Genomic DNA, 25,073 nt, shown 5'->3' on the forward strand with positions numbered 1-25,073 from the left:
TGTAAGGTATATGAAAGCAGAGATTTTTATCCTGGAGCATTCACCATCATATAATACTGCCTGGCATAGTGTAGGTGTTTAATGAAAGCCTAATGGATGAATGAACAAATCAATGAATGAGCTGTTAGCAGTCAGCTTAAAAGTGAGTCTTAGGGCTGAGAGATGGCTTAGCGGTTAAGCACTTGCCTGTGAAGCCTAAGGACCTTGGTTCGAAGCTCGGTTCCCCAGGACCCACATTAGCCAGATACACAAGGGGGTGCACGTGTCTGGTAGTTTGTTTGCAGTGGCTAGAAGCCCTGGCATGCCCATTCCCTCTCTCTCTCTCACTCTCTGCCTCTTTCTCTCTCTGTCACTCTTAAATAAAAATAAACAAAAATTTTTTTTTAAAGTGAGTCTTAGGCTGGAGAGAGAGATGGCTTAGCCATTAGGGCGCACGCCTATGAAGCCTAAGGACCCAGGTTCAATTCTCCAAGTTTCATGTGAGCCAGATGCACAAGCACATGTCTGGGGTTCGTTTGCAGTGGCTAGAGGCCCTGGCACACCCATTCTCTCTCCCCCACCTCTAATAAATAAATAAATCAGACGTGCATGGTGCTGCATGCCTTTAATTCCAGCACCTGGGAGACAGAGGTAGGAGGATTGCCATGAGTTCAAGGCCACCCCGAGACTACATAGTGAATTCCAGGTCAGCCTGGGCTAGAGTGAGACCCTATCTTGAAAAACCAAACATATCTATCTATCATCTACCTTCTAGCTCCCTCTCCCTGCACCCCGCCTTCCAGATGCATGTACTTCTACCCTGTACAGGGCTTCAGCCTCACCCCAGGCATTCTGGGGCCCCTGCCTCTTCATAAACTGTCCTCTCCCAGGCCCCAGTAATAGACCTTTTTCCCCAGTGCCTGGCACAGAGTTGAGGATGATGTTACCTGAATGAGAAATGAATGAATGAATGAATGAAAGAATGAATGCGGGGACCTGGGCTGTGGGCCTGGCAGCTACATGAACTGGCTCCTCAGGGACCTTGTACCTTCTCTCCGATCTCTGTCTGGTCCCCACCAGGTAGCACCTCCAGGTCAGGTAGCAGAGCACAGGTCTCCAGAGCCTGTTGGTAGCGTTTAGGGTTCATGGCTCTGCCAAACAGCACGTTTTCTTGTAGCGTGCAGTTCTGGATCCACGCTTGCTGGGGCACATAGGCCACAGAACCCTGGCCACAGGAGAAAAAGTTACCTTGGGGTTTGCCCGAGTCTGGCCAAGCCTCATGCCTTCTTCCATGAACCCCTTTCCATCTCCATCTCACCTTCACACACACTGTGCCTTCTAGTTTCTCCATCTCTCCTAGCAGGGCACACATGAGAGAAGACTTCCCACAGCCCACTGGCCCCACCACAGCCACCAATGACCCCTTCAGGATCTGGAGGTCTACACTAGGAGCAAGGAGTCAGAGGCAGGGATCGGGTTTAGTGCTTGGCCTTTCACCTGCAGACCCAAGCCTTCCTCCCTCCCACATACCACCCTGGCAAGTACAGAGTCTTCCTTCATTCCAGGTCAAAGACAGAGGGGAGGGAGGATGCCGCCATTGACCTGACCTCTTGACCACTCTGGGCAGTGGAGCAGGGAGTGGAAGCTGGTGGTACCTGTTCAAGGTGGGCGGCAGGTCCTGGGCCCAGGTGAAGGTTCCATTGTGTATGGTGATGGCATGGCCTGGGAGGACCAAGGCACACAGGGTCAGGGAGCCCAGGGTGTGGGACGCGACACAGAGGCCAGGGAGGATCCTGGGCAAGGGAGGAAAGGAAGGAGGGAGAGCCCTGGGGGAGAGACGGAGAGCAGAGGGCCTGGGAGAGGGTGCACTGAATGAAAGCGGAGGTGCAAGGAAGGAAAGAGGCCATAGAAGTTTGCTCTTTTACAGAAAGAGCCAGGGAAGCCCAGCTGGGGGATGTTGAGACCTGGGGAGATGGTATTTCTCTCCACACACTGGGAGTCAAGTTCATCTTGGTCCAGGAAATGCTGGATTCGTTTCAGAGACACACTAGTCTGCAGGAGGGTGTGAGTTAGCCTTGAAGGCTTCTAGTCTCCCCTCCCTGAGTCCTATCACTTCTCAGTGCTCCTCAAATTTTGGAACTAGGTATGCCCCACCCCCACCAAAGGTTCACTGGTGCTGGAACCCCCTTCTGTAACCAAATCTTCCATGACCCCCACTGACTGAAGAGGAGGTCCAGGTTGGAAAGAGGAGGCTGTCATCCAGTACTCAGTCCCACTAACTCCTGTGACCCAAAATGACCCTCTTCACCACCTGCAACCTTGAACAATTCTTTTTTTTTGTTTGTTTGCTGTTTTCAAGATAGGATCTCACTCTAGCCCAGGCTGACCTGGAATTCACTGTGTAGTCTCAGGATGGCCTCAAATTCATGGGGATCCTCCTACCTCTGCCTCCCAAGTGCTTGGGTTAAAGACGAGCGCCACCACGCCCGGCTTGACCAACTCTTTATTATGCCAGTGGCCCTCTCTGACCCCAGGGCCACTCCCCTGATTGCTCTATGATCCTAAGTGGCTCTTGCCTCATCTCATCACGAGCCCTCAGCCTAGGGACACCCACCGTGGCCAGGGCTTACCTGGGTCAGATTGCTTATTAACTGAGGCAGCATGTTGAGGGGCATCTTGAGGATGTTGAACAATGACACAGACACAAAGGCCTTCTCAGCATCCAGCACATTGTTCTCGTCCACGCACACGTACACCCCGAGGGTGATCAGGGTCACCTGAGTAGCGTGAGAGTGGGCGCCACATTGAAATCTGTTGGATCCCATCCACACCTGGGACCCCAAGACCTAGGCTAGCCCAGTAGCCAGCGGGCACCCCACCATGGCCGACAGCCTCACCAGGAAGGGAGTGCAGATCCAGATGAAGGTGGAGATGGCCTGAAGATAGGCGCCCTTGCGCAGCAGCTGGAGCTCGTTCTGCCTGATGCTTTCCACCTGCTCCAAGAAGCTGGGCTCCCAGGCGTACAGCTTCAGCACCTTGATGCCATTCAGGATCTCGCTCATCAGCTTGATGCGCAAGTCCTTGAACTGCATCTGCTGCACCTGCGCCGTGGAGAGGAGCCGTGGCACACCCTCCTCCGCAGACCCCCTATGCCCAGGCCTCATGCCCTCCATGCTTTCTCACCCACTGTAGTCGTTCCACATTGCTCATCACACCTTCCTTCACCTGCTGCCTCCCTGCACTCCCTGGGGTGCCCGTCCCCCACCCCATCTCCTGCATCCCGAGTCCACTGCCTGAGAAATCCACTTCTGTCCCCAGTGCCACCATCACTGGGCATCGTGCTGGGCAGCATCCTCTGCCCACTTCCCAGTGTTTCTTTCCTTCCTTCCTTCTTTCTTTTCACAATTTTATTTATTTATTTATTTAATGGTTGGGAGGGAGAAAGAGGCAGAGAGAGAGACTGAGAATAGGCGCTCCAGAGCCTCTGGCCACTGCAAATAAACTCCAGATGCATGTGCCACCTTGTGTATCTGCCTTTACGTGGGTACTGAGGAATCAAACCTGGGTCCTTTGGCCAGGAATGTTCCAGGGACAGGAAACAATAGGTGTGGTAGTCCAGAGGCACATAGAGTTTGGTTCTTGAGGGAAAGAAAGCAGGCCAGCCTGGCTTAAACTGGGCCATCCCTTTGGGAAAGGAGACTTGAAAGGTTCAAGGGACTCTGGTGGGTGGTCTTAGGAAGTTTCTTATTTATTCGATGTGCAGTGGGAACAGGTTTGAGTTCCTGTTCTGTCTGACTCTGCACTGCCACAGTCTCTCTAGGCCTTGGTCCCTTAGCTGCCAAATGAGGTTGTCACTAAAACCCTCTCAAGGTGGTAGAGGTAGAGAAAGGTAGGTCTGTGAAAGTCCGTGGCCATTCATACTCAGTCCAGGGAGTCAAGAAGCCTCGATGGTAGGGGGTGAACATTAGCCCCCAGATCTTTGGCTTGGACTCCAAGAGGGATCAGGAGCCCCTGAGAACACCCACCTGGAAGGCTCGCATCTTCATGGCCACGGCTCCATTGAGTGGAATCAGCAAGACTATGACAGCCACTCCAGCCAGGACTGATGGGCCCAGAATCTGTGGAGGCCAAGGTGGGGAGATGCGGGATAAGACAGATGGACATAAAACCAAGGTGAACAGACAAAACCAACAGACGGGCCTGTGGACCTGAAGTGTGATGGGCAGAAGGCAAGAGACTTTCGTCAGGCAGGCAGAAAGAAAGCCACAACCACCACACTGGCAGAAAGAAACAGCCCGAATAATGGCCACAGACGGGCCAGTAGCACAGATAGAAGGATGTTCAAGCTGGGGCATGGTGGCACAGGTCTGGAGGCTTAATGCTTGCCTGGGCTACACAGAAAATTCAAGATCACTCTGGGCAACTTAGTGAGACCCTGTCTCCAAATAAAAATTTAAAAACCAGAGGATCTCAGTAATAGAATGCATGCCTTACATATGCAAAGCACTGGGTTCAATCTCAACTGCTATCACAGAAAAAAAAAAAAAAGGGAGGCAGAGGAGAAGGAAGAGGAGGAGGAAGGGTTAAAAGGAGGAAGAAGAGGTTGTCCACACACGTAGGAAAGGTAATACAGAAGATGACAGCCACAGACATACTCACTCTGCCTCCAAGTACACCTCATCCCCAAATTTCGGGGGCCATATTACAGCACAGGATGGGAAGGCTCAGTGACCAATAGCGGTGGTCCTGAAGTACCCTGGTACCTGGGGACTTTCTCATGGACATCACACAGCCCCTCTGCTGGCCTGGACTACCCCGTTCATCCCATCGGCAGTCACAGGAATGGGGCAGCGGTTAGGGTTTGGGAGTCACCTGCCAGAGGAAGTAGATTGCCAGGAAGACCTGCAGGGGTGCTGACCACAGGAGGTTGAGGAAGGGGGAGACGTCCATGAAGCGCTGGGCGTCCACCGACATGAGGTTGACCATTTCTCCCACCGTGGACGTACGTTTGACTGAGTTGGTGATGACCAGTGCCTGCGGTTGGACAGCAGTGGATGGACCAGATCCCTGGACCTCTCCCAGGCCACCCCCAGGACCAGCCTCTCCCCATGCACGCACGCATGCCCCGCTGTTAGCTGACCTTCCTGTAGACGACACCAATGATGGCCGTACGCAGCCGCAAGGCGGACACGAAGATGCAGTGGCAGTACTGGTGAAAGATCAGCGTCTGCATCATGGCGCTCGCGAACATCAGCCCGGCCAGCAGGAAGCCCCACCAGGTGGGCGACGTGGGGTTCGAAATAAACCGGATGAGCAGGCTGCCGGGGGTGGGGCGGGGAGCAAAGCGTGAGGAGCGGCGTGCTTCTCTTGGTCTGTACCCATTTCCCCTGGTCTCTGCGGACCAGCTCTTCAGCCCTTCTGTCAGCTATGGCCAGCCTCACCTGCTTGTCCTCACCTCCTCGAACCACACAGCAGGAAGACCTGCCACGTTTCCACTGACTGGACCTTCCTCCTCCCGGGTGGCTGAAGGTTCTATGTAGCCCATCCTAGTGGGACACACTTTCCTTGACCCCACGGGGCTCTCCAGCCATCACCAGAGCTAGGCCTACCCTTCTGTCAGAGACTGCGTTGGGCCTCCCAAAGAAGGTATGTTCAGACACTGATCCCTGGTACCTATGAAAGTGACCTCATTCGGACATAGGGTCTTTGCAATTGAAATCAAGTTGAGGTCACAGTAGCATGGGGTGGGGCCCTAATTCACGGACTGCTCTCTTTGTCAGGGACAGATAGGAAGATTTACAACAAACACACACACACACACACACACACACACACACACACAGAGAGAGAGAGAGAGAGAGAGAGAGAGAGAGAGAGAGAGAGAGAGAGAGAGAGAGGCAGTGGAGAAGACATGTGATAAAGGCAGAAGGCTGGGTGATGAATTTACACATTAGCAGCACTAAGAACTGCTGACAGCTGCCAAAACTGGGAGAGAGGCTCAGAGCTTCTGGGCAGAAAAAAAAAAAAAAAAAAAAAGCCAGACATGAAGGCACATTCCTGTAATCTCAGGACTCAAGAGGCTGAAGCAGGAGGATTGTTATGAATAAAGACCAGCTCGAACTCTATACTGAGACTGTTCCCAAAACCCAACCCTACTGACACTTTAACTTCAGACTTTGGGCCTCCAGAACAGAGGGAATGAACTTTTATTGCTCTGAGGGCTGGGGAGATGACTCAGCAGGTAAGATCACTTCCTGTGCAAGCATAAGGGCCTGAGTTCAATTGCCAGCATCCAGGTAAAAAAGTCAGGAATTCCAGGCATGGTGGCGCAAACCTTTAATTCCAGTGCTAGGGAGGTGGAGGTAGGAAGATTTCCATGAGTTAGAGGCCAACCTGAGACTGTATAGTGAATTCCAGGTCAGCCTAGGCTAGAGTGATGCCCTACCTCGAAATCCCAAACACGATAAAATAAAATTTAAATTTAAAAAGTCAGGAAAGGCTGCACATGCCTATCACTCAAACACCAGGGATCCCTGGCCAACGAATCTAACAGAAAAACATTAAGCTGTAGGCTCAGTTAGAGACTCTTATCTCAGGGAAATAAGGCTGATGGGCAATATTACATAAGAGGACATCCTGAGCCCTTTGGCATGTACACACATGCGCACCAGGTGCATGTTATCTGCACACACACACGGACGCGCCGCACACACACTTCTGTTGTTTTAAATCACCCACGCGGTGGTAATTTGTCAGGCAGCCCTGCAAACTCTCCAGCGGTCTTTGTAGCATCTCCTCTTGGAAGACCCACGTGGCCAGCAAGCAGCCCAGCCTCCTCTTCTTCCTGGTACCCACCCATCTCCCTATCAGCTCCCGAGTCCTCATCTCCTTTCTGGCCAGTGGCACCACCTAACCGATTTGGCCCATTTCCACCCAGCCATCCCCTACCCTGCTGGCGGTGACAACCTTCTGAAACATCAACTGGACACCCCTCCCTGCTCTCTCCTCGTCCTCTTCCTGCCCCTCCCTCGGGGACTCTTTCCTCCAACAGTCCCAAGAGGCAACTCCTGAGTCATGCTAGCTCAGCTCCCCGTGACGGGGCTTGGCCTGTGCCCTCCCTTTTTTCTTCACCTACTTGCCCCTTTGGAATTGGTACCTGCTGTTGCAAGCTGGCTTCCTGACCCTTCCCAGGATTTTCTAGGCACCTGGCACACCTTTGACCTAGTGTATTCTGTTTTTTTTTTTTTTTTTTTTTTTTTTGAGGTAGGGCCTGTAGCCCAGGCTGACCTAGAATTCACTAAGTAGTCTCAGGCTGGCCTTGAACTCACAGCGATCTTCCTACCTCCTGAGTGTTGGGATTAAAGGTGCGTGCCATCACACCTGGCACCTAGTGTATTCTGATTGAATTACTATTGGTTTCTTTCAACAGTAACTCTATCAGACCTGAAGACCCTGCCTGACCATCTCTCTATCCCTATTGGCTGGGGGCTCTGTGAGGAATGTGCACACAGGACTAGTGGGGGAGGGACGCAGCTGCTAGGCAGAGCTGCATGCCACCCTGACATCTGAGCGCTCCCCCTTGTTCATACCTCTGTGGTAGGTGACAGAGGCTGATGGTCTGTAACTATACTTAAGAGCTTTGGACTCTGATCTTACTACCTGCGTACCCTTTGCCCAAGTTCTTTAAGTATCTGCCTTTTTCGTGTGTAAAAAGAAATTAGGGGCACCCTCATGAAGGGTGACTGGGAAAAGTGAATGAGGGAATGTTTGTTAATATAAATCAGGCAGGGCACCAGGTACGTGTAATGTGAATGGGGAAACTGAGGCACAGAGGCAATGGCGCTGGCCGAGGGTCACCCAGAGCAGATACAGCCTCTTGTGTTGCTGGTCTGGGGCTGTTTTTCTTTCACCAGGGGCGGTGGGCCTCGCGGGGCCAGCCCCTCTACCCAGGCGGTAGCAGTGGGAAGTGCGGCCAGACCTGAGCAGCTGTGGGCTGACGAAGGCGAGGAGGTCCTGGATGAGCTTGAAGCAGGCGCTGATCAGGAGGCTGGAGGCAAAGGTGTTCAGCAGGGCCCACAGGAAGGAGGGCCTTCGGGACTTGAGCCGGCCCCCCAGCAGGACGTCTTTCTCTCCAGGTGCTGTAGCCTGAGGCCTGGTTGGGGAAGAATAAGCCATAGGTGGGAACAGACACCTGGATCCCAGGAAGATAAGGGCCCCGATAGGCAGGTGGGGAGGTTGAAGAGGAGGGAAAGGGGTGGGAAGGGGAGGAGGGGAGAAGGGAAGGAAAGGGAGGAGGAAGAGGGGCAACTGGTTCCCCTCCTCTTGCTGTTGCTCCTGGGCTCACAGCATTATAGCCGCCGCCTTCTCCCCTCCCCCCCAATTCTCCAGCTCCTCATCCCTCCTCCTTTGCATTAAGACTTTCTTGGAGCAGTTAAATAAAATTCCTGTTCCTAAAAGGTATGGTCTCAAAGTCCTCTGTCACAAGAGGGAGCTGTTTTCTTGCCTCTCAGAACTAGAAACGAGAGGAGGGACAGACAGTGTAAGAATTTCAGAGCCAGGTGTGGTGGTGCACACCTTTAATCTCAGCACTCAGGAGGCAGAGGTAGAATGATCGCTGTGAGTTCAAGGCCACCCTGAGACTACATAGTGAATTTCAGGTCAGCCTGGACTAGAGTGAAACCCTACCTCAAAGAAATGAAAAAAAAAAAAAAAAAAAAAAAGGGCTGGAGGAATGGCAGCTTAGCAGTTAAGTGCTTGCTTGTGAAGCCTAAGGACCCCAGTTCGAGGCTCGATTCCCCAGGACCCACGTTAGCCAGATGCACAAGGGGGCGCACGTGTCTGGAGTTCATTTGTAGTGGCTGGAGGTCCCGTTGCACCCATTCTCTCTCTCTCTCTCTGTCTGTTCCGTGTGTTCGGTGGGCAGACCCTTGCTCCAGGGACTGTACACCCAGCTCTCTCCCATCCTCCCAGGGCGGACTCCAGCAAGGATAGTGAGATGGAGCAGGAGATCAGGGCGAAGGGACCAGGGGTGGGGTCTTTGTGTAGTCAAACAGTGACAGGGCCGAGAGGGCACGAGGAGCACAGAGAATAGGTGTGGCAGGAAGCCGCGGGGCCGGGGGTCTCGCTAGAAGTTCCAAGTCAGGGAGCCAAGGCACTGTTATCCAAGTCCTGTTCGGTGAACTGCTTAGAGGCCATCGAGGCATCTGGGCTGATCACACGCTGACCTCCCAGCTTCTGGGTTGTAGTCAGAAAGAAAGAGGGCTCGGTGACGAGATCAGCGTGTGCGAAGAAGGCGGCACCCTCTCTGGGGGCAGTGGGTCAGAGATGGGTCGCGTCCTTTCTTCAAGCTCACTTCCAGAGAGCAGAGGCGGGATGCAGAGGGCTGGCCCTGCCTACCTGAAGGAAGCCTGGAATCTCCCCCTTGAAGTCAGGTGAGCTACAGCCGTGATAAGATAAGAAGCAGACTGCTAGGTGTGAATTCTGGCCCTACCACCACCAGCTTGGGTGTATTATTAAACTCCTGTGCCTCAATGTCACTTCCTGCGCTATGAGAACGCAGAGCTGACCCCACGGGGCTGTTGAGAGATTGAAATAGGTTCTCGGCATGCTAGGTGTCCCAGGTCTACCAGCAAGTGCAGCAGGTGGCCTCGTGTCCCCCACCAAGAAGTGGGGACACCGGGCAGGAGGGTGTGACTTGAGGACATGATGGGGGCGGGGCCTCACCCGGCAGCTTGCTTCTGCTGCTTCTGCCAGGCCTTGAGCAGCCGTTGCACCACCACATGGGAGCTGTCCTCCTCATTCAGGGACCAGAGGTCCTGCTCCTCCAGGGGACGCCGATAGCCGAGGATAGCCAGCCTACGGCGGGGCAGGCAGCCCACAGAGGGTCAAAATTAGTAGCTTGGAGCCAGGACCAGCGTCTTTAGGGACCCAGTAGGGGTCCTTCTTGGTTATAACACCCAAGGGAGGTGTTCCAGTTATTCCCACAGTGAACAGGTCGCTGCCTTCTCCCTCCAGACTCCTACCTCTCTCTCTGTCCCCACATGCCCCCTCTTCCTGAAATCCTGGTGACAAAATCCATTTTGGCGGGGGCCTGAGTATGCACAAGGCAGGGCGGATTCAGGCCAGCCGCAGGTGCGGGTGCTTAATGAGTTAGCACCCAGGTCACAGACACAATTACCCTGCCCAAGCCGCTCTGAGGGGCAGTCAAGGAGATGACAAGCTGCAAGGTTCTTCCAGACGGAAGAGCTCAAAACTAATTAGAGTCTCCTTCCAGCCCCCTGGGCTTGTCCCTGCGGCCTGCCAGATGCAGGGCTGGCCTGTAGCCTGGGAGTGAAGCAGGGCCAGGTTCAGTCTCTGGACTCAGACCCCCCCTGCCCTAGCAGCCATGTTTGCCCACCCTGGCCTGGCCCCCTGGCCATTGGAGTTATATACAGTACAGGTGAGGGGCCAGCCAGAGCAATTCCTGGGGTCCCTGGACTTCTGGCCTGCCCCCTCTTCTTTTCCTTCCCGTTTTCCTCTTTCTTTAGGCTCAGGCAGGAGCAAGAGCCAACTTACTTTGTGAACCACCAGAAAGTCAAGCGGGAGAGGAAGCCAGCACTGGCCTCTGGGCAGGGATTCTAGAAGGCGAGAGGAGGGACAAGGACATCAGCTGCGCTGCACAGTGCGTTAAGCACAGGAGAGGCACAGGGACCCCATTGCTTCCAGTTCTCAGCCTGTTCATGACACCTCCTCTTCGGATGGAATTGGAGGGATGGGGGTCACTGGTAGTGCCTGGGCTGGGGTGCGAGCCGACAAACCCCACACCCCCCGTGGCCAACTCACAGGATCCGTGCTCTTCAGGGAGAAAAGTGGCGGTTTCTCCGTGAAGCAGGACAGGACGAGGGCGCAGAGCACCAGGGCAAAGTAGACGGAGAAGGTGGTGAAGCGGAAGGGGTCTGCGATTGCACCCTGAGGGAGACAAGCACCAGGAACTACCGGGAAGCCCGGAGCGTCGGCCCCGTCCGCAAGATGCCAGGCTCCTCTGGGCAGGAGGCAACACTAGAGGCCAGGGGCGGAGGGCTTGGGGTTCCCCCAGAGGGCACTGGGAGAGGAGGGAGGGTCACAGGGTTGGGGCTGTGGTCCGGTGAAGACTTGCCCTGAGCCAGGCATTGTGTTAGCACTTAATGTCGCATTGTCTCACCTGGACAGTCGACAGTCACACTAGCTTGGGGACACCTGTGCTGTGACTTAGGACACTGGGTCCCAAAGGCCGAAGCAACTTGCCCAAGATCCCACAAGAGTCAGTGGATGGATTTGGAGCCTGTGCTTCGAACTATAATCCCTGCCTAGGAGAAACTGTGTGTGTGTGAGGGGGGGCACACTCAACTGACCCCCAGTGTCCCAACCCTCCCCAAGAGGAGAGAAAAGCCAGGGGCTGAAGCTGGTGGGAAAACAAAGTAATGCTCCATACACACCTGAGCATGTATGTGACAGATATGGAGCAGCACCCGTGCCAGACTTTGGGGTGGCACTACAGAGTCTCCAGTCCTCCTAAAAGCATCTAGCACTGTGGCGTCTTTGACTCAGTGCCCTGCCTACCCAGGTCCCTCAACTCCCGGCTGCCGGGCACAGATGCACCCAGTGGGAAGTCAGCCTGAAAAGCACTGCACAGGGGAGGTCCTGAGAGGGACAAGAGGCCTAGAATCCGGCCGTGACCCTGAGCCCCGGAGTCAACCCCGCGGACTGGGCTGGACCTGGGCCGCCGGTCCCCGTTACCTCCATCACGGCCGACAGGATCTTGGAGCGGAAGGGGATGATGGCGCAGAGCGCACACAGGAACCAGAAGATGATGAGGACTCCGGAGGACTGCACGCCCCGCAGCCGCTCATACTGGATCAGCAGCGTGGCCAGCAGCTGGGCAGGGAGGGGAGGAGAGGCTTGACCGGAGCACACACATATCTGCACATGCTCTGTCCCCCTTCCCATGTTGCCAGATGGTCTTTGGAGTCACCTTCATCTTCTTGAGACCGCCAGGTGTCTGGCTTCCTCTTTACAATCCCTGGTTCCCCATTACAACCCACTGGAGACCCCCTCACCCAGCCTCCTGGGCCCCACACTAACCATGGTGATCCCCACCACCAGAGGTGTGACAAAGAAGACTGGGGCAGGAGCCCAGCCGCGGCTCAGACCGTGGAAGGAGTAGAAGAGATCGGCCCATGAGATACACCACAGCAGGACGCCCAGGGCCTGTGAATAGGGTGCAGGTTCGATTCCTCAACCCCAAGGGCAGGACCAAGCCCCTGCTGGGGAGGGGGTCTTTGCTCCTACAGACACCAGAAGCCATCAGATCTGCTGGGGCCTGGCCAGAAGCTTCTTGGGAGTGAGAGATGGGAAGTTCTATCATTTGTTTACTGAACTTTCTTGAATTTCAACAAGGCAGAAAACAGCTCACTTGCCTGGCTGGCCGTAGGCCTGGTTGGCAGGCTGCCATGGCCTAGAGCTGTGGGGCAGGTTCAGCCTAGTCCAACTAGCAGTGGGGATGGGAAGCTTAGTAAAAGCAGAGTCTCATGGGTTCTCCCACCCAGAGGACACCCCTGAGCCCCTGACCGTCTTGAGCCTGCACAGGTGGGAGAGGACGATGTAGCCGCTGTGATGGTGCCGCAGGTAGACCAGGTAGCAGGGCAGAGCCACCCACAGGTAGATGCAGGGGACCCAGGCGAGGAGGGAGTTCTGGAAACATGGGGTCAGGTCCGGAGTGTCGGTGTACACAGACAGGTTGGAGTCCTAGGCACAGAGAGAGAGAGAGAACAGCTCTGGTGCTAGGACAGTCTCCTGGGAAATTGAGTGAGCCAGTTGTCCCTCAGGGAGATAGCTAGGGATCCTCAGGGATACAGCCACTCCATGCACCTGGGGAGGGAGAGAATGGGGAAGGACGGGAGCCTGAGCACGCGCGTGAACAGGAAAGCAGGGGCTGGCCTGGACAGAGCTCCCATTGCCTCATACTCTAATTGAGGTATCACTTAAGTACAATAAACTCTGCCCATTGAAAGTGTGCAATTCGACGAGCTTGACAATTGCACAACCCTCAAAAGCACGGCTGCAATAGAGAAACAATGTTTCCATCATCCCACAGGATCCCCTGTCTCCTTGCAGCCCACCCCCTCAGGCTGCTGGGTTCCTACCAGTTATTGGTCCTACTTTCCCCATTAATTTAAATAAAATATTTTCATTTATGAGAGAGAGAGAGAGAGAGAGAGAGAGAGAGAGAGAGAGAGAGAGGGAGGGGGAGAGAATGGGTGCACCAGGGCCTCTAGCCACTGCAAACGAACTCCAGAAGCATGCGCCACTTTGTGCCTCTGTCTTTACATGAGCTTTGGGGAATCCAACCTCCAATCCAGCAGGCCTTGCATGCAAGTGCCTTTAACTGCTGAACCATCTCCCCAGACCCCCACTTTAAAAAAAAAAATTATCAAAGTAACATGGCAGTTTCAGAGCCATCTTCCTTTCCAGGCCTTTCCCAGGTAAAGGGAAAAAGCGTCCCTGGCCGAGGTACCTTTAAGATGGGGCAGCTATCCCATGTTCCATTTGCCTTACTGGGAGGGCACAAGATTCACAGGAAAAGGCTCTGTGCCGAGGTCTTTTCAAATTACAAAGTCTAGGGTGGCCAACCACTCAGCTCAATGAAGGCCACGCAGGTTGGTTGGTCACCTTCATGTCATAGCTTTTGCATGGGGCTATAATTGTGCCTCAAAGCTTTTGTTCGAACAAGATGGAGTAATTCATTCATAAGCAGCATGCTGTGCTGAGGTGGTGTCCTCCAGTGTGCTCATCATTCCCCCTTCTCACAAAGCGTGTGATGTCCTTTACAGAAAACATAAACAAATAATGAGGAAAAAAAGCCACCCACCATCCCATCCACCTAGAGACAACTGTTGCCTGAGGATATAACCGCCTACCTCCTAACCACCCGTTTAAATGACTATCACTTAATTTTTATCCAAGTTATATGTGTGCATGAGTGTGCTTTTCCTGGAGGTTCGGTTTGCTTTCTGTTATTTGGGTCAGAAATTTCTCAAATGTGAGTAGCTCTGGAGGTTTGGCTGTCTCAGTCTTTTCAAATGACTATGAAAATGCTGATGGACACCCTATGGGTTGGGTTAGGGTTCTGTGATCCCCTATAGAGGAGTAAAAGTAGGAACCTGGGCTGGAGGGATGGCTTAGTGGTTAAGGCGCTTGCCTGCAAAGCCAAAGGACCCAGATTCGATTCCCCAGGACCCATGTAAGCCAGATGCACAAGGTGGTGCCTGCATCTGGAGTTTGTTTGCAGTGGCTGGAGACCTTGGCATGCCTATTCTCTCCCTCCCTTTCTCTGTCTCTCTCTCTCTCTCAAATAAATAAAAACAATTTTTTAAAAAGTAGAAATCTGAGCTGGGCATGATGGCGCATGCCTTTAATCCCAGCAGAGGTAGGAGGATCACTGTGAGTTCGAGGCCACCCTGAGAGTACATAGTTAATTCCAGGTCAGCCTGAGTTACAGTGAGACCCTACCTCAAAAAAAAAAAGTCGAAACCCGGCCATAACTGGCAGAATCTGGAGACCTTTCTCTGGGCTAATTTGCTCCATGCATTAACAGGCATGTTACTAAACACCTTAGAGCCATTTAGTCTTCTGTGGGGGTGGCTGGGGCTGGCCCAACTTTGAGGAAAGTTGGGAAGCTGGGACAGCCCTGTCCCGCCCTGCCTTCTGCATCACAGCCCCTCTGCCAGTCCCTGCTCTTGTCCAGACAGTATGGACACTGGCTTCAGTCATCCTCTGCAGCCAGTGGTCATCCCTATGCCAGCTTCCCACCTTCCAGGGGCTGATGTCTTGGCTGCTGCCGTCGACCCGCTTCTTTGTCCTTATAGGACTGTGTCTTTCACTCCTTGCTGGCATTTCATTGGTCTGAGGATAAAGACCACTGTGCCAGCCCCTCTCCCCTCCCCATCCAGAATCAGAAGTCCCTTCAGCTATAAATTAAAGAGGTCCCTCAGCACCCTGCCCCCCTCCAACAGGGCCTTTGCAGTACTGTTTGCTTGCTCTGAACACTCAGAAATGGCCTTTTCGCAGAGTTCCTGCTCCTCCAGCATGCATTCCTTACTGGCTCTTCCTCATACCAATCCCAGTCATTCTCGGCATCCTAGCTCACAGATTTGCACGGTGGGGGCCCAAAGCCATATCAACAGCTCCAGTGCCCCCCCCCAGACCTCTCAGATAGCTTCCCCATCTGTCCTCTCACACATACCAAGTTTGTCCACTCTCTGCCAGGAACAGCTCCTCTGCCAAGGCCACGGCCATGTTCCTAGCACCCTCAGATGCCACAGGGGTTCTAGGTCCTGGACTCTTGCTGGAGGAACAGAAGCCAGGCAGGCATGTGACCTTGAGCAAGGGGCCTCACCTCTGTGGGCCCTGGCATCTTCAGAGGTGATGCTAGAATGGTAATACATCCCACCTGGGCCTTCCTATCTGGACTCTCCTGCCAGGTCCTTGGACTCACCTGGTCCCTCACCATCACACCAGCTCCCACCTCTTCATGGGCAGCTGCCATAGGGATCTGCACTCCTCCAATACCCGAAGGACCCATTATACTGGTCCTCCCCTTCTGCTCGGCCATGTTGTCTAGTCTCTTCTCTGGCTCCCTCTCTAAGCGTGACAGTGCCCAGGCCTCGGTCCCTTCCTCTCTCTGTCTGCACTCACCCCTTGGCCATGTCGCCCAGTCTCGTAGGACTTCCCCAGCTGTGGTGGTTTGAATAAGATGCCCCCTATAAACTCGAGTGTTTTGAATGCTTGATCCCCAGTTGGTGGCAGTGTGGATATGTTGCTAAGGGGGGGCGTTGAGGTGTTATAGCCTTCCCCCTCCCTTGCCAGAGTTCAGCTCACTCTCTTGCTGTTTTCTGTCAGATGCTGTGGCAAGAAGTGATGTCCAGTCTCTGCTCTACCATCCCCTCTCTGCCATCATGAAGTTTCCCCTCGAGACTATATAAATAAACCCTTTCCTCCAGTTAGCTGCTTTTGTTCTGGTGTTTTGTCCCAGCCATGTGAAGATAACTACAACACCGTCTATATGCCAGTGACATTCAGGCTTCCCATTGCTCTTCAAATCCCCAATGCTATATCCAACTCCTGTTTTAAAAAATATTTTATTTATTATTTGAGGCAGAGAGAGAGAGAGAGAGGGAGAGAGAATGGACATATCAGGGCCTATAGCCACTGCAAACAAACTTCAGACTCATGCACCACCTTGTGCATCTGGCATACGTGGGCACTGGGGGGTTGAACCTGGGTCCTTAGGCTTCTCAGGCAAGCACCTTAACTGCTCAGCCATTTCTCTAGCCCTACATTCAACTCTGGACTAGACATCTCCACATTCCACACACCCTATGGTAGCCCCCTGAGGATCTGCAGCGCGTCTTCCTCCTCACCCAAGACTTTTCTTACTGCCTTCTGCCTCCCTTCAGTCACTGGCCCTTTTGCTGCTCCAAACACATTCTAGCCTCAGGGCCTTTGCATGTGCTCTCCTCTCTTCCTGATGCACCTTTCCCTTTAAGTTCCCCTCCTCCTCCTTCTTTTTTCAAGGTAGGGTTTTTCTGTAGCCCAGGCTGAACTGCAATTCACTATGTAGTCTCAGGGTGGCCTCGAACTCACAGCAATCCTTCTATCTCTGCCACCCAAGTGCTAGGATTAAAGGAGTGCACCACCACACCTGGCTAAGTCTTTCTTTCTTTCTTTCTTTCTTTTTTTTGGTTTTTTGAGGTAGGGTCTCATTGTAGCCCAGGCTGACCTGGAATTCACTGTGGAGTCTCAGGGTGGCCTCGAACTCACGGCAATCCTCCTACTTCTGCCTCCTGAATGCTGGGATTAAAGGCATGCACCACCTCGCCCGGCAAGTCTTTCTTTCTTAATGAGGCCTACCCTGACCACCTTGTTCAATTCTGCATCACATACCCCAAGCATCCACTCTATAGCATCTATCACATAACATGACGCATAATTTACTCCTTTATTATGTTTTCATTCATCTCTTCCCACTAACCCATAATATCCTGAAAGTAAAGAAGCTTTATTTCTTTTATTGACAGCCTAATTCCTTAGAACGATGCCCAGCATATAGTAGGTGCTCAGGGAAAAAAATAAATCAAACATTGATTGAAGAACTGAAGCCAGGCACAGTGATGCATAATCCTGGCTCTCAGAAGGGTAAGGCAGGAGGAGTTCAAACACAACCTGGGCTACCTAGTGAATTCAAGGCCGGCCTACAGTAATTGAAAAAATAATGAGTTAATAAAAGGATAACATACCCTTCCTCAAGCCTTTCGTGGTTCCCTACTACCTAGAAGACAAAGTCTAAGTCTCTTACTGGGCCACACAAAACCCCTCAGCTGGCCGTGAATGATCTACCCACGTGAGCTGTTGAACTCTCGGTGGTCCTGAGTCTACCTCTATGAATCTGTCCGAACAGACCTGCACATCCTGCCTCCCTCACCTCAGCCTGTCTTCCCCCTTCTTCCTTCCCTCCCTCCCTTCCTCTCTTCCTTCCCTCCCTCATCTTCTCTGGGTGACCAGCCACGCTCAGTGCCTTGGCCACTGCTGCAGATGGCTCTTTCTGAAGTGCAGTTTTGTGTTCTTTGTCACAAACCAACCAAGTGGCAGAGGCTCCTGCAGCACATCGAGCCAAGCCACACAAGCAAGCTTCACCTCCATCTTCCTTCTCCCTCCCCTACAGCCAACTCCCTCCACCCTGGGCCTGCTCAGAGATTCCCACCCAGACACTTTTGCTTGGCTTGGTCTCTCTTCCTGTGGCTCAGTGAGACCCCCATCATTTCAGTGAGCAGGCCAGGACAGACTTCTCCATCCTGAGCTTCCTTTCTAAATATTTTATTTATTTATTTATTTATTTATCAGAGAAAGAAGGAGAGAGAGACAGAGAGAATGAGCATGCCAGGGCCTCCAGCCACTGCAAACGAACTCCAGACGCGTGCACCCCCTTGTGCATCTGCCTAATGTGGGTCCTTGGAGAATCAAACCTGGGTCCTTTGGCTTTGTAGGCAAATGCCCTAACTGCTAAGCCATCCCTCCAGCCCATGAGCTTCCTTTCTCCTTTGGACACACAATGTGCTGGGGCACCGCTTCTGGATGCAGCATCCCTACACCAAAGATGCTCTGGTGAGGAACTGGCCTGCACGCACAGCAGCCTGGGGAGGCTGTAGTCAAGACACGTGGTTCCTGGGGTGCCTCCCTCCAACTGGGTGGCTGGGGTTACATCCCATACATGCTATATTCCAGACCCTTGTTGAGAATGTAGTGGGTGGTTGTTTACTATGTTTTATCAAGCCCAGAGCCTTGCACATGCTAAGTAAGTGCTCTGCCTGAGCTATATTCCCAGATCTTGGGTGTTTTTTTAAATAAATGTTTTAACTAATCAATTTATTTATTGGAGAGAGAGGGGGGCAGATAGAGAGAAAGGGGGTGTCAGGGCCTCCAGCCACTGGAATGAACTACAGATGTATGTGCCACTTTGTGCATCAGGTATGTGTGTCCTGGGGAATTGAACCTGTGTCCCTAGGCTTTGCAGGCAAATGCCTTAACTGCTAAACCATCCCTCTTAGCCCCAGAACTCTTTTTTTTTTTTTTTTTTTTTTTTTTTCTGTTTTGGTTTTTCGAGGTAGAGTCTCACTCTAGCTCAGGCTGACCTAGAATTCACTATGTAGTTTCAGGGTGGCCTCAAACTCACAGCAATCCTCCTACCTCTGCCTCCTGAGTGGTGGGATTAAAGGCGTATGCCAGCACACTGGGCCCCCATTTTAAAAGCATTTTTTTTTGTTTATTTTTACTTATTTATTTGAGAGCAACAGACAGAAAAAGGCAGAGAGAGAGAGGGAGGGAGGGAGGGAGGAAGAGAATGGGTGTGCCAGGGCTTCCAGCCACTGCAAATAAATTCCAGACGCATGCGCCCCCTTGTGCATTTGGCTAGTTCTGGGAAATCGACCCTTGAACCGGGGTCCTTAGGCTTCACAGGCAAGCACTTAACCGCCAAGCCATCTCTCCAGCCCTTAAAGGTATTTTTTAATTCAAGTTTTTTATATTTATACAAAAGCACGCATACACCTGAAGTAAACACCTCCATGATTTTCCACACTTGAGAGTATTAAACTGTGTGGCCAACATCTAAATCAAGAGACAGAACGCTGGTGTCAGAAGGGGCCTGGCTTCCTCCCGGCCACTGACCACCCCAAGGAACCGGAACAGGAACCAGGCCTGACTTCGAACACCATGGATGGGTCTACCTATTTTGACTCTTCCTAGAAATGAAACCACATGGTGTGTGTCTCTACTGTCTCACTTCTTTTGGCCAAGCCCACACACCCCACCCCAAAAGCCTGTCTTCAGGCTGCTCCTAACTCAGACCCTCTGGTCTCCGGGCCTCACACCCCACAGGAGGCCTTTCCGGGCACCCCAGCTCTAACTTTGCTATTGTTTGTTTTTTTTTAAATTTGTTTATTTTTACTTGAGAGCGATAGATGGAGAGAGAAAGGCACAGAGAGAGAAAGAGAGAGAGACAGACGGACAGACAGACAGAATGGGCACGCCAGGGCCTCCAGCCACTGCAAATGAACTCCAGATGCGTGCACCCCCTTGTGTATCTGGCTAACGTGGGTCTTGGGGAATGGAGCCTTGAACCGGGGTCCTTAGGCTTCACAGGCAAGTGCTTAACCGCTAAGCCATCTTTCCAGCCCCCTTTTTAAAAATTTGTTTATTTTTATTTGAGAGTGACAGACAGAGAGAGAAAGGCACAGAGAGAGAGAGAGAGAGAGAGAGAGAATATTGTTTTTTTGTTTGCTTTTTCAGCACTAGAAACTAAACCCAAGACTTCTGGAATGCCAGGTAAGCACCCAAACATTGAGCTGAATCCCAAGCCATGTCAGATGCTTTTAAAAGACACTTCTTGCTAGAATGACAAGCAACAAATGTTCTCTATTCTGACAGTTGTGTAAGAATATGTCACTTGTCAGTGGACTAAGCTCTTTGAGAACAGAGTTCATCTTTCAGCTCAATATGTATTAAGCTTTCAAAACTCTATGTTGGGGCTGGAGAGATGGCTTAGTGGTTAAGGCATTTGCCTGCGAAGCCAAAGGACCCTGATTCAGTACAGATGCACAAGATGGAGCACGCGTCTGGAGTTTGTTTACAGTGGCCGAAGGCCCTGGTACATCCATTTCCTCTCTATGTATATCTGCCTCTTTCTTTCTCTAAAATAAATAATGTATTTTTAAAAACCTCCATATTGGAGGCTGGGGAGATGTCTCATTTCTTGCTGTGCAAACGTGAGGACCTGAGTTCAATCCCTAGAACCCACATGAAAAACGGGGCATGGCCACACATGCCTGCAATCCCAGGCATGGGATTGAGGTGGGGCAGACAGAAGAGTCACAGGACTCAGCAGTCAGCCAGTCCGACTGAATAAAAAAATGTTTTGTTTTTTAAGGTAAAAATCAGTGAGCTCCAGGTTCCGTGGGAGACTGTCTCAAGGAGACATGCAAGTGAGCAATGGAGGACACCCGGTGTTCCCTGGCCTCATTCACGTGCACTGGGCATGTGCATCTACACATGCATGTCTCTCTCTCTCTCACACACACACACAAACACAAGTACATGTTTAATAATATTTTTCTCCCCTTAGTAGAACTGGAAATTGAGCTCAGGGCCTCATGCATGCTAAGCAAGTGCTCTACATCTAAGCCACAACCTCCGCCTCTTTTTACTCTTTTTAATTAATTTATTAAAAAAATTTATTAATCCCAGCACTTGGGAGGCAGAGGTAGGAGGATCACCATGAGTTTGAGGCCACCCTGAGACTACCTAGTGAATTCCAGGTCAGCCTGGGATAGAGTGAGACCCTACCTTGAAAAAACAAAAACAAAAGAAAAAGAAATATTTTATTATTTATTTATTTGAGAGAGAGAGAGGGAGGCAGACAGAGAATGAATGGACATGCCAGGGCCTCCAGCCACTGCAAACCAACTCCAGATGCGTGCACCACCTTGTGCATCTGTCTTATGTGACTGGGGAATCAAACCTGGGTCCTGAGCCTTCACAAGCAAGCTCCTTAACCACTAAGCCATCTCTCCAGCCCTGTTTATTTATTTTTATTTTTACTCTTTATTTTCAGAAAGGATCTCACAAAATTGCCTAGGTAGGCCTTGAACTTGTGACCTTCCTGCCTCAGACTCCCGAGGCTTGTGTCTTATAGGCTGTGCCACTATGCCTGTTCTCTAACTTAACGTTGGCATTCAGCAGGTATTTTATCTTATTATTTCACTTATTTGCAAGAGGAGAGGGGAAGAGAGACAGAGAGAGCACAGCAGGGCCTCGTGCCACTGCAAACAAACTTCAAATGCACATGTCACCTTGTTGGTCTGGCTTTACATGGGTACTGGGGAAAATTGAACCCAACCTGCCAGGCTTTGCAAGCAAGTGCATTTAACCACTGAGTCATCTCCCCAGCCCTTCAATTTTAAGCGAGAGTGATAAAGTCCCCTGATGGTATTTTATTGCCCAGTGGTTGTCTCAGAACAACTTCCTGAAGAATAAAACAGAGCCCAGTTTACAGAAGAGAAAGGGCTCCACCTGCACTGGTAATAGGTTCAAGGGCAACTGGCAGCAGGGCGCTGGAAATGCTTTGGCTTTGGAATGCCACATGAGGTTTCTCAACATCCGTACCGCCTGGACCTGTATACAAGAAGCAGTGCCTCTCTAGCCATGTGGTTCTTTATGACATGGGCGGGGTGGGGGATGCCCTCTTGCTTTTTGCCTATTCTGTCCCACCCTCTCCAGTTCCCAGTACAAAACCAGGTGCTTTGGAGAAGACCAGAAGCTGTGTAATGAGTACAGAAGAGTGTGTGTGGGACATGAGCCCAAGTGTGAGGGCACGCTGTGGCTGGGCAGGCCAGTGGCCTGGCTTTTTAGGGCCCACAGGGGTGGCTTTAACTCAACCTTGATGCAACTGGTGCATGGAGGCTCTGCTGCTTTTGAGTCAGCTCCTGCAACCCTCGGAACTGCAGTTTCCACGTGCAAGTGATGACGGACTCCCAGCTACTTCCCAAGGGGGAGAGGCTGAACAGTGAAGGGCTCAGATGTCAACCAGATGTCACACTTGGGGAAGCAGGTGACAGGGCCTCAAACTATTGGGATCATATTTCATTTCACAGACACACTGTGGCCCCAACTAAGTGATCTTGGGGAGTGAGGATTGAATGGTTGCTCTGACCTCAGGGAGGTCCTACCTGGGTACTTTCCCTTGAGAGAAGCGCAGTCCCCCCTGGTGGCAGCAAGTACCTGCCCACTCCTGTGTCCCCAGATTGCTCACCCTAGAGCTCAAGTTATCTGTGAGATGGACCATGCTCCTCTTCTGCTGCTTGTCCACTTCAGTAACTGCACCAGTCCAGAATCATTAGGGTCTGTCCAGCTTTACTTCTTTGCCTCATGCCCACATTCTTTCCCTCAGCAAACCCTGTCCATTCTGCTTCAAAAACATCAGGTTGAAAGGCAGGTTTGGTGGTGCATGCCTTGTGATTCAAAGCCTTCAAGACATTAAGGCTGGAAGATCACAAGTTCAAGGACAGCCCGGACTCTACGGGGACTTTAGAGTTTATGCCAGCCTAGGATCCACAGCAAGGTTCTGTCTGCAAACAGTCAATCAGTCACACCCAAACCCACACACAAAACTTATCTTGGGGCTGGAGAGATGGCTTAGCGGTTAAGGCGTTTACCTGTGAAGCCTAAGGACCCGGGTTCGATTCTCCAGGTCCCACATAAGCCAGATGCACACAGTGGCACATGTGTCTGGAGTTTGTTTGTAGTGGTTAGAGGCTCTGGGGCGCCCATTCTCACTCACTCCATATTTCTCTCTCACTCTCTCTGTCTCTAATAAATAAAAACAAAAATGCCTTTAAAAACTTAGCTTGAGCTCTCTGCTGTGCTGCCTCTCACTGTCCTCAACTCTCTGGAAAGGCAACTTCACCCATTTCACCCCGATCTATCCAGAATCTTAGCTTTTCTCCCTCCTCCGCTCGCCTGCCTAGACTTTCTCCATAGTACTCTCTCTGGCTCCCCGCTTCTGCCCTGTCACTTGCCCCCCTCAGTCTTCCCTAGCACAGTAGCTACAGAGAGACACGTGGGAAACCTAAGCCAGACCTTGCTCTCATGCCACGCCTACATTTCAACCCACAGAGCATTCTTTGGTACTAAGGAAAAGTAGAAAACTTCCCACGGCTCTCAGGACCCTGCTACCGCTTCCCCCGCACGTCTGACCTCCGCCCACCTTTCTTCTTCCAGGCTGGTCCCTGGTGGCCGCCCTGTGCTCCTTGCACCTGCGTCTGCCTCCGGGCCGCTGGGCCAGACTATCTTGTGCCTCACACTGTCATTGCCTGCCAGGTTTGCTTAGGTTGCATCCCCCATGAAGGTGAGTCCTGACCTTCCTCATGAAAACTCTAGCCCGCCCCCAGCCTCTCTTCTGTCTCTCCACCCATCCCCTGCGTATTCTATTTTTCTCATGGGCCCCATCATTTTTTCCCTCATCATCATTATAATTGAGTTATTTGTCACAGTTACTGATTTTCTGCCTCCTCCCACTAGAATATGTGCTGAGGACAGATTTGTTAAAAGACAGCATCATAGGACCCCAGCTGGAACCAAGAGTAATTGGGGAAATAAGCAAGAATACTGCTTTCTTGGTGAAACTGGTACCAGCACAAGGGTGAAGGAGATAGACACAGAGAACCCTCAACTCATACCAAACCAGATATCCAGAGACACAGAGGCCCCCAAGACCTCATCTCTGAAGTAACCTAAAATGAACCCTGTTGGAGACGAGGAGATGAGCCCTGAACAGATCTTTGCCCTGAAATAACCTCTGCCCTGAGATAACTTCTGCCCTGAGCAACTTCCGACCTTTCCTCATCCCCCCACCCTGCCATACCTGATTCCATCCCCTCACCCCGCCACACCTAACTAATTAACATCCTGCCTGGTGACTGCAGAGACGTGAGAACTATACCGGGAATTCTTAGAATAACTGCAAACTGTCCTAGGCCAAAGGCCAAGAAGATTCTGTAACTTTCCACCACCTGCCTCCTCCAGCCCCCCCTCACCCAAGACCCTAACCCTAACCCTTAAAAAGGCCGCTGTGGCTCAATAAAATTGGACTCTTGACAAGTGTACATTTGCTTGAGTCCCTTCCTCTCTCTCGCCCATCTTATTTCAGGTTGGGGTCCTCCTCGCCCCCACGAATAACGAGGTCCCGCGGGTCGGGACAAGTGGCGCCCAACGTGGCGGCTCGAGGCACGGACTCCTACCGGACGGAGACCCCCAGTTCAGCGACCTCCGGAGGATTTGTTAAGTGGTCACCGCTTCTCCACCCAAGAAGACGGCAAGACCTGGTAAGTTTTCCCTCTTCATTCCGTCCCATCAAGATGGGCCATTCATTGTCTAAAGAGGCTTCTTTCATAAAGGATTTAAAAGCCTCTCTCAGAGAGCGAGGAATACGGGTATAGAAAAAGGATCTTATACAGTTTTTTATTTTTTTTGATAAGACATGTCCATGGTTTATGATTGATGGACTTAACATTCATCCCAAGAAATGACAAAGGGTCAATAAAGAATTAAATCAAAACTTACTACTGAAGAAATGGCAAAGAGTCGACACCTCTGTCTCCTGCGTGAGATATGTGTCGACCCCAGAGCTCTGGTTTCCTAAATAAAGCCTCATGCTTTTGCAGCAAGTTGGGTCTCCCGTGTGTCTTTGGGTGCGTGCTATCTCGAGACTTGAGTGAAGGTCTCCCTCTGGGGGTCTTTCAATTGAGAGCTCGTCCAGGGATTTGCACGTCTACCCAGGACTCCGGAGACCCCCTTGGAGGTAAACAATGTAAATGTCTGCAGTACTGCTTGTCTGAGTGTTTGTCTGAGTGTTTGTCTGAGTGATTTCTGTGATTTCTGTTGCTCTGATCTGTTTTAATTTCGGTTTGGGCAGCTGTTGTTCAGGACCGTGAGGACCTGACAATGGTGGTTGGCAGGACCACAGGCTG

General features: G+C 51.9%; 1 protein-coding gene across 1 annotated transcript in view; it reads right to left on the minus strand.

The window, feature by feature from the left end:
* Abcc3 (ATP binding cassette subfamily C member 3) overlaps positions 1-25,073 on the minus strand; it is a 70,316-nt gene that overhangs the window by 26,701 nt on the left and 18,542 nt on the right. Inside the window, exons 3-18 of the mRNA XM_045158560.1 lie at positions 12,565-12,741; positions 12,079-12,204; positions 11,734-11,871; positions 10,801-10,926; positions 10,534-10,595; positions 9,703-9,834; positions 7,958-8,131; positions 5,120-5,297; positions 4,852-5,013; positions 4,005-4,097; positions 2,877-3,080; positions 2,610-2,756; positions 1,944-2,031; positions 1,635-1,701; positions 1,298-1,424; positions 1,028-1,204 (exon numbers count right to left, since the gene is read on the minus strand). Of these exons, the coding sequence (XP_045014495.1) occupies positions 1,028-1,204; positions 1,298-1,424; positions 1,635-1,701; positions 1,944-2,031; positions 2,610-2,756; positions 2,877-3,080; positions 4,005-4,097; positions 4,852-5,013; positions 5,120-5,297; positions 7,958-8,131; positions 9,703-9,834; positions 10,534-10,595; positions 10,801-10,926; positions 11,734-11,871; positions 12,079-12,204; positions 12,565-12,741 (2,178 nt within the window). The remainder of the gene's footprint in view (positions 1-1,027; positions 1,205-1,297; positions 1,425-1,634; positions 1,702-1,943; positions 2,032-2,609; positions 2,757-2,876; positions 3,081-4,004; positions 4,098-4,851; positions 5,014-5,119; positions 5,298-7,957; positions 8,132-9,702; positions 9,835-10,533; positions 10,596-10,800; positions 10,927-11,733; positions 11,872-12,078; positions 12,205-12,564; positions 12,742-25,073) is intronic.

Source organism: Jaculus jaculus, chromosome 9, assembly GCF_020740685.1.
Source record: "Jaculus jaculus isolate mJacJac1 chromosome 9, mJacJac1.mat.Y.cur, whole genome shotgun sequence".
In the NCBI taxonomy this organism is placed as follows: domain Eukaryota; kingdom Metazoa; phylum Chordata; class Mammalia; order Rodentia; family Dipodidae; genus Jaculus; species Jaculus jaculus.